This window comes from Juglans microcarpa x Juglans regia, chromosome 1S, assembly GCF_004785595.1.
Source record: "Juglans microcarpa x Juglans regia isolate MS1-56 chromosome 1S, Jm3101_v1.0, whole genome shotgun sequence".
In the NCBI taxonomy this organism is placed as follows: Eukaryota; Viridiplantae; Streptophyta; class Magnoliopsida; order Fagales; family Juglandaceae; genus Juglans; species Juglans microcarpa x Juglans regia.
In genome coordinates, this window is record NC_054595.1 from 21,380,136 (window position 1) to 21,394,872 (window position 14,737).

General features: G+C 37.8%; 2 protein-coding genes across 2 annotated transcripts; one reads left to right on the forward strand and one right to left on the reverse strand.

Annotated features, from left to right (window-relative positions):
- Positions 1-3,136: 3,136 nt before the first annotated feature.
- LOC121247408 (MDIS1-interacting receptor like kinase 2-like) lies at positions 3,137-4,832 on the reverse strand. The gene is made up of 4 exons (XM_041145763.1): positions 4,346-4,832; positions 3,925-4,131; positions 3,680-3,783; positions 3,137-3,424 (listed from the first exon to the last, which is right to left on the reverse strand). The coding sequence occupies exons 1-4, from the start codon at positions 4,830-4,832 to the stop codon at positions 3,137-3,139; spliced, it is 1,086 nt and encodes a 361-aa protein (XP_041001697.1).
- Positions 4,833-13,134: 8,302 nt separating this feature from the next.
- LOC121247409 (TIR-only protein-like) lies at positions 13,135-13,855 on the forward strand. The gene is made up of 2 exons (XM_041145764.1): positions 13,135-13,643; positions 13,789-13,855. Exons 1-2 carry the CDS (start codon positions 13,135-13,137, stop codon positions 13,853-13,855), a joined length of 576 nt encoding a protein of 191 aa, XP_041001698.1.
- Positions 13,856-14,737: the final 882 nt, after the last annotated feature.

The window sequence follows — 14,737 nt, forward strand, 5'->3', positions numbered from 1 at the left end:
CTGCCAGCAATATCAGTTTAATTCTTCACCAATCTTTGCATCAGCTACTACTTAAAACCAATCAAACCTTTGGCATTACAGACTAGGTCATGTCTCAAATTCTAGAATACCTTTTCTTAGAAAAATAGACAATTCAATAACATTTGATTGTACAAATGTCTGGGAAATCTATCTACTAGCAAAGCAAAAGAAGCTTTCCGTCCCTATATCATAGAATATTTCTAATAAAGAGTTTGATTTGATTCATTGTGATATATGGGGTCCATTTGCTACTATCTCACATTCTGGTTTTAATTTTTTTTTAACTATAGTAGATGATTTTACAAGAAGCACTTGGGTGTATATGCTTAAAAATAAATATGAGGTTTCATCTTTGCTGCCAAATTTTTGTAAAATGGTTACAACTCAGTTTAACACTTCTATCAAAACCATAAGATCAGACAATGGTTCAGAATTTATTCTTACAAAATTTTATAGTGAAAATGAAATTTTACATCAAAGAAGAGTTGTGTAGAAATCCCACAACAAAATGGAGTTGTTGAGAGAAAACATCAACACTTACTAAACATAGCTAGAGCTTTGATATTTCAAGCAAACTTACCTTTAATTTTTTGGAGTGATTGTGTACTGATTGCAACACATATTATAAATCGAATTCCAACTCCTCTTCTCCAAAACAAAACACATTTTGAAATGTTATTTCATAAACCACCAAATCTTTCTCATTTAAAGGTTTTTGGATGCTTATGTTTTGCTTCTACAATTACTAGTCATAGACAAAAGTTCGATCCAAGAGCAACTAAATGTCTATTTTTAGAATATTCTTCTAATGTCAAAGGTTATAAACTCATGAACCTAAACAAAAACTGAATCATCATTTCCATAAATGTTGTGTTTCATAAAACTAACTTTCCATTCAAAGTTCTTCCAATTAATTCTGAAATACCTACCTTTTTGTTTCCTCCTTCAGAATTCCAACATGATTCCTCTCCTATAAATAATCCTATCCCTTCTGATCAAAATAACTCCTTAATAAATTCTAGTGAATCAGATTCTTCTCATATTGACAGTGATCATCAAACTGATCTAGCAATTCCATCCCTACTGGTTCACATGTCAGAAAATCATCCAGAATTAAACAACCACCAATTTTTTTGCAGGATTATTATTGTGGTATTGTCTCTTTGTTTCCTTATGCACCCAACTCATCTGCTTCTATTGGTTGCTCCTCTAACACAAGTAATCTCTATCCCATTTCATCTTTCATTTCTGTCAATAGACTTTCAACACCACATAAAGCCTTTTTAGCTTCAATTTCTATTGCCAAAGAATCCAAAACATTCAAACAAGCTGCAAAATTACATAAATGGCAAGTTGCTATGAGAAATGAACTCAATGCTTTAGAGTTAAACAAAACTTGGGAACTTGTTACTCTCTCTAAAAATAAACAGACCATAGGTTGTAAATGGATTTTTCAAGTGAAATATAAGGCTAATGGAACTATAGAAATACATAAAGCAAGGCTGGTAGCCAAATGCTACACTCAACAAGAAGGATTAGACTTATTTGATACTTTTTCTCCAGTAGCAAAACTCACTTCAATTCGGTTATTGTTAGCTGTTGCTGCTATTAGGGGTTGGCATATTCACCAATTAGATATAAATAATGCTTTTTTACATAGTGAATTATATGAAGAAGTTTACATGGAAGTGCCCCTTGGTTTGGATGTTAAACAACCCAATATGATTTGTAAATTGTTAAAGAGTCTTTATAGTCTGAAGCAAGCCTCTCGACAATGGTTTACAAAACTCTCTCAAGCTCTTCTTGATTATGGCTTTACTCAAGGCAATTTTGATTGCTCACTTTTCATTAAGAAAATTGTCACTTCTTTCATAGCATTACTAGTATATGTAGATGATGTTCTACTAGCTAGTGATAGTCTAATTGAGATTCAGCAACTCAAGATATTTTTGCATGATAAATTTACAATCAAGGACTTGGGTCAGTTGAAGTACTTCTTGGGGTTGGAAGTAGCCAGATCTAAATCTGGAATTTCTCTTTGCTAAGGAAAGTATGCTTTGGACATACTTCAAAATACAAGTCTCATAGGTTCCAAGCCAGTTGCATTTCCAATGGAATCTAATCTTAAACTTACTGCAGATGATTCCAATCTTTATGAAGATGTCTCGGGTTACAGAAGATTAATTGGTAGACTACTATACTTGACAATTACAAGGCCTGCCTTGGCCTATTCTATTCAAGTTCTTAGTCAGTTTCTTGCTAAACCAACAGTGTCTCATTATCAAGCTGCCACTCGTGTGCTTAGAGACTTAAAAGCAACACCAAGTCAAGGGTTATTCTTCTCTTCATCTTCAGATTTAAAGTTGAAAGCCTTCTCTGATAGTGATTGGGCAGGTTGCTTAGACACCAGGAGAAGTGTTATAGGTTATGCAATTTTTCAAGGAGATTCATTAATCTCATGGAATTCGTAGAAACAAGCCAGAGTTAGTAGGTCATCTGCAGAAGCAGAATATAGGGCTCTTGCAACCACAACATGTGAGGTGCAGTGGTTGCTTTATGCTCTTCAAGATCTTAGTGTTAATCATGCTCAACCAACAATGCTTTACACTGACAGCAAATCAGCTTTGTCCATTGCAACCAATCTAGTACAACATGAGAGGACAAAACACATTCAAATCGATTGTCATCTTGTTAGGGAAAAACAACAGCAGAATGTTATAAAACTTTTTTTATATTCCCTCAAGATTACAACTAGCAGATATTTTTACAAAACCCCTAGGAACACTGCCTTTCCATTATAATTTGCGCAAGATGAACATTATAATTATATATGCTCATCTTAGGGGGGTGTTGGAGTATAGCCTCTCATATTGACAACATGGAATTAAAGTCCAAGGAAGAAAAGCTAAAGGCAGAAGAGAAGACTTAGAAGCCATTATTTCTGTTATAGAGTTATTATGTAGTATAAATAGTAAAGACCTTCCTTTATTACATTATCAAGTATTTTTCATTTTGTTCAATTTAGATTACACAAGCTCTTGAGTTCTTCCAACTTTCTTCTCAGTTTTCAGTTTTCTTCTCTGTTTTCAATTTTCTTATTCTATTCATTGAGTTCTCAACAAAAGGTGCCTGCATATGATGATGTCCAATTGGATGAGTTAGGCTTCAAAATCCTGGCTGTGCCGAAGTCGGAGATGTGAGCCTCATTTTCCAAATCCAACAGAATATTGTTACTTGATATATCTCGATGAATAATTGGAGGTGAGCAGTCGTGGTGTAGGTAGGATAAAGCTTTAGCAACACCTCTTACGACGTTAACCCTCTTGATCCAATCGAACTGTATTGCTTTCACCTCACTACTTATACTCTTTCCCAAGCTTCCCCCTCCTAAGTACTCATAAACCTGGTATGAGTATCTTGCATGTGAACAAAAACCATAAAGCTTTATAATATTCCTGTGTCTCACTTCTATCAAAGCAGTAATCTCACTTGTAAAGTCTCGGTTGGCCACTTCTCCATCCTCAGATTGGTGAAGTTTCTTCACCGCAAAAACTTGACTGGTTGACACCTCTGCTTTATAAACATTTGCAGATTCTCCCTCTCCAATGCAATGTCTTGGGTTGAATTTTTATGTCGCTTCAACAATGCTTTGATGTGCCATTTTCCCATCATAGCTCGAAATTTCAAACAGAGTTTCATTTTCTGCATCCCTTGGCTCATGATCTGGCTTTCTCATATTCTGGAAGCAAGCACAGTAGATTGCTGCAATGATATAAAAAAGAAACAAAGTGCCAAATAGAATGACAGTGATCAAAATAACAACTTGAAGGCTTATCTTTCCATCAGGTCTTTTGCTCGACAACGAGGGGCAAGCCATCAGAGCAGTGTTGTTGCCGCACATACCTCTATTATGTTCTAGAGCTCTCATTGGCACCTTGCTGAAAGCTTTGTTGTCAGGAAGAGGACCCTCCAATCTATTGTATGATATATCCACCCATGTCAAGCTTAACATTTCACTAAAAGTTGATGGTATCGAGGCAGACAGATAGTTGTGGGAGAGGTTTAATAATTCCAAGTAGCGTAATTGTCCAAGCTCCCGTGGAAGCTCTCCTGTGAGCAAGTTTGGCTAAGATCAAGATACATGAGAGAGCGTATACTGCCAATCTTGGGGGTAATACTTCCCAAAATCGGTTCATGCTCAAATTCAAGTCCAAGAGTTTTGAGCACTATGCTAATTGCTTGGGTATTGATCCACTTAAATTGTTAGCTGCTAGGTTGAGTTGAGTAAGCCCGGATAGTCTTCTAATTTCCTTTGGAATACTACCTGAATGTTCATTTTCATTCAGTTTAAGAGTGAACAGTAACTTCAAGGCCCACAATTCCTTTGAAATTTTTCCTACGAACTGATTTCGGGACATGTCAAGATATCCAAGTCGACTTGCTTTATAAAGATCAACTGGGATTGTACCTGAAATTCTATTGTCTGAGATCTTCAAGCTTGTTAGGTTTTTGCTTTGCCACCAATTGATTGACAGCTTACCATTCAACTTGTTATAACTCAGATCGATGTAAACCAAACATAGGCATATGCCAAAATATTCTGATATGTCACCTTTCAGTTGATTTCTTTGGACCTGAAACCTGATTAAGTTGGTACAGTTTCCTAAACTTTTTGGAATGGGACCAACGAAGTTGTTTGCACTAGCAGCGAAGTATCTCAATAACCCATTAGCCCATATGTTTGGTGGTAAATAGCCAGACATGTTGTTCTCGGCCACTAGAAAACCAAGCAGAGATGTAAGATTATTCATTTCTCTAGGAATGGAGCCACTGAGTTTATTCATAAAGAGACATAAGAAAGAAAGGGATGTAAGTTTTCCAAGTTCTGGAGGAATATGACCAGATAAATGATTCACACACAGCATCAACTTTGTGAGGTTGTTGAAGTTCCATAGTACTGGAGGGATGTTTCTTGAAAATTGATTCTCTGCAAGATCCAATATAGTAAGCTTGGTCAAATTTCCTACTTCCAGAGTTATGCTGCCACATAGATGGTTATCATCAAGTTCCAGAACTAGGAGCTTTGTCAAGTTTCCTATAGAATTTGGGATTGACCCTATAAGATTGTTTTTTTGCCAATTCAGCTCAGTTAGAGAACTAAGCATTTCTATTCCTTGTGGTATAGTTCCATTTATCTGATTCCCATCCAAATAAAGGTGTTGAAGACTGGTCAGCAGACACATTTCAGAAGGAATATTTTCAGAGAAACGATTAAGACGAATGTCTAGATGAGTGAGTTTTGAAAGATTTCTGAGATGGGAAGGAATAGTTCCATAAAAGGGAGTTGTTAGAAAGCTCAAGGCTGGTAAGATTCGGTAAGGACGAGAAGCTGAGATGTTGAAGCGTACCTCTCAAACTAGTGTTTGTGATGTTTATATGCGCGACAGTTCCAGCCTCATCGCATGTGATTCCAACCCACTTGCAGGGGGCATTAGAAGAAAAAAAGTAGGAAGATGAAGTAAAATTCCGGGGAGGAAGACTAGTCCAGGAAGGAAGGAGCATTGAGTTGACTTGTCAAGGCTATTTTTCCATGCTAGAAGAGCCTCTGCTTGTTCTTTTCCTGGTGTCGCAAAGGAAGAATCTAGAGCAGAAGCAACTCAGAAAAAAAAGATCAAGATGATGAGGATGGTGTGGGTTGAAGACGATGAGAACTTGAACGGAATATGCAGGTTAGAAATGGGATGTTTAAGCTGCAAAACTGACATGGTTATGGTTCTGGGGCACTCAGATTGTTGGGAATAAGTGTAGCTAAGACTAACTCGAAGTATAGTAGCGGAACTAAACGAAAGAAATTGATGACAATCACACAGAAAGAACACCAAGAATTAAGTGGTTCGACTCAAAATGAGCCTGCGTCCACTGGTGGGGTCGGTATCGAAGATTTCACTATCAACAGAGATGGAGTACAAATCAATACAACAAAACTTCACAAGGAAGTTATCTCTCAAAACTCACTCTAGACTTCTCTCTCAAGAAAACACTAAAACAAGAGCAAAATGTATTCTGAAGAAGTTAGAAAGGAAATGGGCGCCGTTTGATATTTATAGGAAAAGTGAGAATTCACTTTTGTGAACATTGGCTCGAGCGAACGTCGAGCGAGTGTCGAGTGAACGTAGATATTCTGCACTTCGCTCAAGCCAACAGTTGTGCGAGACTCGAGCGAAGCTCTCTGCCTGAACTCGCTCGAGCTGAGTGTCGAGCGAGGGTCGAGCGAAGCTCTCTGACTTGGATATAGCTCGAGCTGAATGTCGAGTGATACTTGAGCGAAGCTCTCTGTCTGAATTCGCTCGAGCTGAATGTCGAGCGAATGTCGAGCGAAGCTCTCTGTCTGAATTCGCTCGAGCTGAGTGTCGAGCGAATGTCGAGCGAAGCTCTCTGTCTGACTTCGCTCGAGCTGAGTGAACCTCCGCTCGAGCGAACCTACGACACATGCACTGTTCAATCTGAATTCAAGCCACCTCATAACAAATCTCCACCTTGGCTTGAACTCTGTCAAAACACAAAAAACCTCCGACCACAAAAACAATCCCCACCACCAAATCCCTTACGGGAATAACAAAATGCGAACGCCAATTAAGTCCAAACAAAGTTTGAACTTGTATACTGCAACTGGCTTAGTCATCATATCTGTTGGATTCTCTGTAGTAGCAATCTTCAGAATCTGTATAGCACCCGCTATAACAATCTCTCCGAGAAAATGGTACCTGACATCAATGTGCTTCGTTCTTTCATGATACATTTGATTTTTGGTCAAATGTATTGTACTCTGACTGTCACATAATACTGAGATCCCATCTTGTTGTAAACCCAAATCATTGACCAAGCCTTTCAACCAAATGGCCTCCTTAACAGCCTCTGCTGCTGCCATGTACTCTGCCTCGGTAGTTGATAAAGCAACAGTGGATTGCAGTGTTGCTTTCCAACTGATAGCTGACCCACACAGAGTGAAAACATAACCTGTCAATGATCTTCTTTTATCTAAGTCTCCAGCATAATCTGAATCAACAAAACCAGTAACTTTAGAACTGAGATCGACATCTCTATCAAATATTAACCCAAAGTTCAGGGTTCCCCTCATATACCTGAGTATCCATTTCACAGCCTGCCAATGAGTCTTACCTGGATTAGCCATATACCTGCTAACTACGCTCACTGCCTGTGAAATGTCTGGGCGGGTGCAAACCATTGCATACATGATGCTGCCAACTGCACTTGAATAAGGAACACTAGCCATGAACTGTTCCTCTTCAGTTGTCTGAGGAGATAGGCAAGCTGAAAGCTTAAAGTGTGTAGCAAGTGGTGTACTTACTGGTTTGGAATCAAACATCCCAAATCTCTGAAGCACTTTCTCAATATACTTTCCCTGGGACAAGTACAACTTTCCAGCTTTCCTATCTCTGAAGATTTCCATTCCCAAAATCTTCTTCGCAGCACCTAAGTCTTTTATTTCAAACTCATTTCTGAGTTGGGTCTTTAACAAACCTATGTCAGATATGCTTCTAGCAGCAATAAGCATATCATCAACATATAATAGCAAATAAATGAAAGACTTATCAAATAATTCCTTATGATAAACACAACTATCATAGTTACTTCTTAAATAACCATGATCAATCATAAAGGAATCAAACCGCTTATACCATTGCCTTGGCGACTGCTTCAAACCATATAAAGACTTCTTCAATCTGCACACATGATCTTCCTTGTTTTCAACAATGAATCCCTCTGGCTGATGCATGTAAATGGTCTCTTCAAGTTCACCATGTAGGAACGCTGTTTTAACATCAAGTTGCTGTAGCTCTAAGTCATACAATGCTACTAAAGCTAGTAGTAATCTGATCGAACTGTGTTTCACCACTAGAGAGAAGACTTCAGTGAAGTCGATGCCTTCTCTCTGACTGGAGCCTTTAGCAACTAAGCGTGCCTTGTATCTTGCATCTGTATCACCCTGGATTCCCTTTTTTCTTTTGAAAACCCATTTGCAGCCAACAGTCTTTACCTTCTTTGGCAACAGAACCAAATCCCATGTTTGATTTTTGTGAAGAGACTCAATCTCTTCAGTCATAGCTACGCACCACTGTGCAGATTCTACGCTCTTGACAGCTTCTGAATAACTGGAAGGTTCCTGACCAACAATATTCTCTGCCGTAGTAAGAGCATACATAACCATATCTGCATGAGCATACCTCTGAGGTGGTCTAATCTGCCTCCTCTGTCTACCAGTCGCTATACTGTAGTCTTGCTCACCTTGTGCGCCGCTACTTGAATCAGAATCATGCTCATCTTCAATAGCATAATCTTGGGCGCCATTGGGCAGCCCTTGTGATGCTTCCACCTGAAACTCCATCTGCTTTCTAACATCCTGTTCTTGTCCTGTAGACTCAGAATTCTCCTTCCTCGGACTAAGCATGGATTTTTCATCAAAAGTGACATCCCTACTGATTACAAACTTGGGTGATTTAGGATCAGTACACCACAATCTGAATCCCTTCACCCCACTGGCATACCCAATGAATATGCCCTTCTTTGCCCTTGGCTCAAGTTTTCCATCATTAACATGGAAATATGCAGGACAACCAAAAATTTTCAAATTTGAATAATCAGCAGGAGTATCAGACCATACCTCATTCGGAGTCTTCAAACCAATCGCTGTGGCTGGAGAGCGATTGACCAAGTAACAAGCCGTGTTGATTGCTTCAGCCCAGAAATCCTTAGCCAAGCCTGCATTAGAAAGCATGCTGCGAGCTCTCTCCAAGAGGGTCCTGTTCATCCATTCAGCTACCCCATTTTGCTGTGGAGTATGTCTAACTGTACGATATCTGGCAATACCCTCATTTCTGCAGAATTCATCAAACTCACCTCCGCAGAACTCCATACCATTGTCAGTGCGAAGTCGCTTGATTTTCTTGCCCGTCTGATTTTCAATCAAAACTTTCCACTGTTTGAAGTTAACAAATACATCACTTTTCTGCTTCAAAAAGTAAACCCAAACCTTCTGTGAGAAATCATCAATGAACGTAAGCAAATATTGAGCTCCACCTTTTGACGGGATGGAAGATGGGCCCCAAAGATCAGAATGAATATAGTCCACAGAACTTTTGGTTCTGTGAACCCCTGTAGAGAACTGAACCCTGCACTGTTTGCCAAACACATAGTGTTCACAGAAATCCAGTTTCCATATCTTCTGATTACATAACAAACCTTGCTTACTCAGAATTGACATTCCCTTTTCACTCATATGACCCAAACGCATATGCCACAAACGAGTGACATCTGTATCTGGATCATCTGAGACTGACACTGCAGCTGCACCTGTCACTGTAGAGCCCTGAAGGAAATAAAGACCATTTGTCTTATCTCCTTTCATCACAACCATAGAGCCCTTACTGACTCTGATAGCTCCACCTTCACCAGTGTACTTGTAGTCCAGAGAATCAAGAGTACCCAAAGAAATAAGATTCTTTTTCAAATCTGGAATGTGTCGAACATTAGACAATGTCCGGACAATTCCATCAAACATCTTAATTCTGACTGAACCAATTCTAGCAATTTTGCAACCCATATCATTCCCTAACAAAACAGAACCTCCGTTGACCGATTCATAGTTAGTGAACAGGTCCCTCTTGGGACACATATGGAAAGTGCAAGCTGAGTCCATGACCCACTTGTCACTAAAGCGACTATTGGAGTCGCTTATTGCTAGAACAAGATCTAGGTCGTTAGACCTATCATCAGCAACACTAACGACATTAGATGAACTAGTGCCGTCCTCTCTGTTTTTCAATTTTGGACACTCGTTCTTGTAGTGACCAAACTTATGGCAATAATGACATTTGACGTTTTTCTTACTAACCGTTGTTTGTGAACTGCCCGTGGATTTCTCCTTATTCTTCTCTGAACCCCTGTCATTTGATCTACCCCTGCTTGAGGACCCTTTAACAAACAAGCCACTAGCTTGTTCATTAGTGTTCTTCACACTCAATTTATTCCTCAACTCCTTAGAATTCAAAGCAGACTTTACATCTACCAAGGAAATTGTATTTCTACCATACAACATGGAATTCACAAAGTTCTCAAAAGATGTGGGTAATGAACATAAAATAATTAACGCTTGATCTTCTTCTTCAAGCTTAATATCTATGTTTCTCAGATCCATAATGATTTTATTAAATTCATCTAGGTGTTCAGAAATAAAAGTACCTTCCTTCATTTTGAGAGTGTATAACCATTGTTTCAAATACAACCGGTTAGTGAGAGATCTCTTTATGTACAGATTCTCAAGTGCCGACCAGAGACCAGTTGCAGTCTCCTCGTCAGCAACCTCTCTTAAAACTCCATCAGATAGTGACAAAAGAATAGTACTGTGTACCTTTTCTTCTTCTTCTTTCGAAGGAGCCGGAGAATCTTCAGATACCGACACTTCTAATACTTTTGACAAGCCCTGTTGTCGCAGTAAAGCCTTCATCTTGATGCGCCATAGACTGAAACTGTTCTGACCGTCAAATTTCTCCACTTCGAACTTAGCCATAGCCATCCCTCCAAATCCTGAGCCAAGCTCTGATACCAGTTTGTTGGGAATAAGTGTAGCTAAGACTAACTCGAAGTATAGTAGCGAAACTAAACGAAAGAAATTGATGACAATCACACAGAAAGAACACCAAGAATTAAGTGGTTTGACTCAAAATGAGCCTACGTCCACTGGTGGGGTCGGTATCGAAGATTTCACTATCAACAGAGATGAAGTACAAATCAATACAACAAAACTTCACAAGGAAGTTATCTCTCAAAACTCACTCTAGACTTCTCTCTCAAGAAAACACTAAAACAAGAGCAAAATGTATTCTGAAGAAGTTAGAAAGGAAATGGGCGCCGTTTGATATTTATAGGAAAAGTGAGAATTCACTTTTGTGAACATTGGCTCGAGCGAACGTCGAGCGAGTGTCGAGCGAACGTATATATTCTGCACTTCGCTCAAGCCAACAGTTGTGCGAGACTCGAGCGAAGCTCTCTGCCTGAACTCGCTCGAGCTGGGTGTCGAGCGAGAGTCGAGCGAAGCTCTCTGACTTGGATATGGCTCGAGCTGAATGTCGAGCGATACTTGAGCGAAGCTCTCTGTCTGAATTCGCTCGAGCTGAATGTCGAGCGAATGTCGAGCGAAGCTCTCTGTCTGACTTCGCTCGAGCTGAGTGAACCTCCGCTCGAGCGAACCTACGATACATGCACTGTTCAATCTGAATTCAAGCCACCTCATAACACAGATTAATTGGTTTGCTGAAGTACAAGTGATGAAAAGGCAGCTTGATGTCGCTTTTCTATAAAAAAACAAAGATAAACTTAAGCCGAGGATGACTAGAGGGTCTCACTCGTGCTTGTGAAAAGGAGAAAAACCCCTCATCAAACATTTCCTACCATTCGTGTACTATCTTGACCAATGGAGATCAGAATCCGACCTATATATTGACCTGTGAAACAAGAAAAGAAAATAATAATAATAATAATAATTCACCGGTACTACTGCAGCCATGATTGACCAACTAAGCCTTTGTCTTACATTATCCAACATCAAAAGCTGCAAGAAATCCATAATAAGCATTAATATACTTTATCTTACATTATCTTCTGAAATTGAAACTCGTCAATCACTAAGATCCACAAATCCAATTACCCATAATAGCTAGCCTTCCAAACGTAGCAGCAATTAATGAAATTCAATCTTAACGACTAATACTACTTAAAATCAACATAGTAAACCAGCCCTTCGACATTACATTATATATATATATATATTTTTTGCTATTCATTATTTTCACATACCATATTATATATATTTTTTTATTATTTATTTTTCTTAAATTAATTGAATTCTTTTACTCATCTTTTTATATGTAGCACAAATTTGATAAGAGAAAAAAATAAAAAAAAATGATGTGTGGTGTATGAAAAATGATGAATATAATTTTTTATATATATACACACACTAGCAATAGAGCAACGTCCACGGACGTTTGCCTAGTTTAGATTTTTTACAAAAATTATATGATTTTTAAAAGAAAAATGATTAATATATTATTTGACAAGTTTTAATAAATATGTTTGGATAATGATATGTTAGTAAAGTATAATAATTACATGTTTGGATAGATCAAAAAATAAAAGGATTAGTTTAAAATAGACCATAGTTTAATACAAATTTTATAAATTGATCGGTTTGCTAAATTTGCTTAATACAAGTTTAACAAAAAGATTAGTTCAAAATGCTGGCTGGCTGATTTGTGGCAGACCATGCAATGCATGACATCTCTTTATGATCATTGTGTAAATTAAGTCGTACTGGAAGATGCATATATATTGTAATCAGGCAATGCGTCACAAGTAGATTATGTACCTAGAATTCATTTTCTTAATTCCACGTTACATCCCTTACATTTCATTTTTTTTTTATCATAATATTAGCTAGTTTATCATTGTCCATAATAACTTTTCATGCTCCTCAAATATTCATCGGAAGTCAAATGTACGTACATCACTACAAGAAAATTATTCATTTGTGATTAATTATTTTATGAGAAAATGACTATTTCTTACTTGAATGAATCTATTTTCATCACAAATAATCATTCTCGCGTACGAGGCAATCAGATTAATTGATTTGCTGAAGTACAAGTGATGAAAAGGCTTGATGTCGCATATGGGGTACTTAGATACAAAACGTACATACACACACATACATATACGTGTCAATATCACGATTTAATGGTTCCTGATCAACCTTTAATGGTTCAGCAACCATTAATATAATGGTTCCTCAACTCAACCATTAATGGTTCCTCAACCTTTAATGGGTCAGCAACCATTAATATAATGGTTCCTCAACTCAACCATTAATGGTTCCTCAACCTTTAATGGTTCAGCAACCATTAATATAATGGTTCCTCAACTCAACCATTAATGGCCCCACCATGCAGGTCTGCTTTCTAAATTCCATATATATAACTGCTGCTTAGGCTATTGATGCAATTAAGAGTAATGCTAATCACAGGGAAAGTAGCGGTTATGGTAGCCACGTCGCGGTTACAAGCTTTGCCGGCCAAGTGCTTTGCTCGTCCTTACTGCAGGCCGAACCATGTCCAAACAGTACCAGTACCCCCACACGACGTGTTCATAAGCCACCGGGGTCCCGATACCAGAAGAAACATTGCTGGTTTACTCCACGACCATCTTCTCATGCGGGGGCATGGGCCTTTCATCGACTACCGAAACTTGAAAGCTGGTGACAAATTGACCGAAAAGATTGATACCGCCGTTCGAGATTGTAAAGTTGGTGTCGTAGTGTTCTCGCCAAGATATTGTGAGTCCTTCTATTGTCTCCATGAATTGGCTCTGCTAATGAAGTACAAGAAAAGAGTTATACCCATCTTTTATAATGTCAAACCGTCCCAGCTTCGGGTTGGAGACGACGTATCCAATGGACCTTGTGTTTCAGAGAAAGAGCTTGAGAGATTCAGCAGAGCACTTGAAGAAGCTAAAAATATTGTTGGACTTAGCTTTGATTCATCAAGAGGGTCCCTTTCTATTCTTTCCCCCTTCATCTTATTTTCAATGACTGAACAAATATTTCATATATTTTGTTAATATTGGTTCGTAGAAGAGAATGTCTCTAATACTGCTCCATCTTTTTTGTTTATTTTTTTTTTTTTTGGTTTCCAGATATTGGTCAGAGTTCCTAAAAAGTGCTTCTGATGCCATTGTAGAGCAGCTCGGGCAGAGCTCCTGAAAGTGTTTCAATAATCTCGTATGGTACATACTTCTGTCAAAAACTCAAGTTTCTGACTAGATATCTCTATCCCGGACCTTCTCCCAGACCCTACAATGTTTGTATTGAACCCCAACTTTGGACCCCGTGGTGGCTAGGAAGGTTTGGATATAAAATGGTTTCAATTTATTTTATTTAATCATTACAGTTATTTCAAATTTTTATTTAAAATATAATAAATAATTTAATTTTTATTTAATTTTAAAAAAATAATAAAATTAAAAAATAATATTTTATTTAATTCAAGAGATCAGTGTCCCTAAGAGCCGTGAGTGATGCCACTCGGCCCATGCAAGGGCCATTGGCTCTCCCAGCCAGTAAACAATCAAACATATAATACATGGAACACGAGCCGCGATAGAGATACAGATCGGAGCGACAGGACGCTAAAAGGCAAAGGTGGATTATTGTTCACGCATTTTTGCCTTGTCTGCGTCCGATGACGTCCCTGCAAAAGTCCATGTCCGAAGCATTCGTATATACACACTAGAAACGCTTCGGGACCCGAATGGGATTTTTTTTTTTTAGTGATTAAAGAAATATTTTTTATTGATATTAAAAATTTTTTTATTTTTTTAAAAAATATTTATGATAATTAAAAAAATAGATAAAAAAATAAAAATAAAATAAAAAAACTACTTTTACCTTTTCGGTGGGTTCTCGGCTACATATCTCAGGAAATGTAGCAGTACTCTATACACACCTATCCATCCACTTACATGCGTAATTTATTATATTTTATTTGTAAATTTATCATATCTATATTATATATTTTTTTATAATATTATTTTATTTTAAGATTTAAAAAAAAATTAAATTATTTATTATATTTTATTTAAAAAT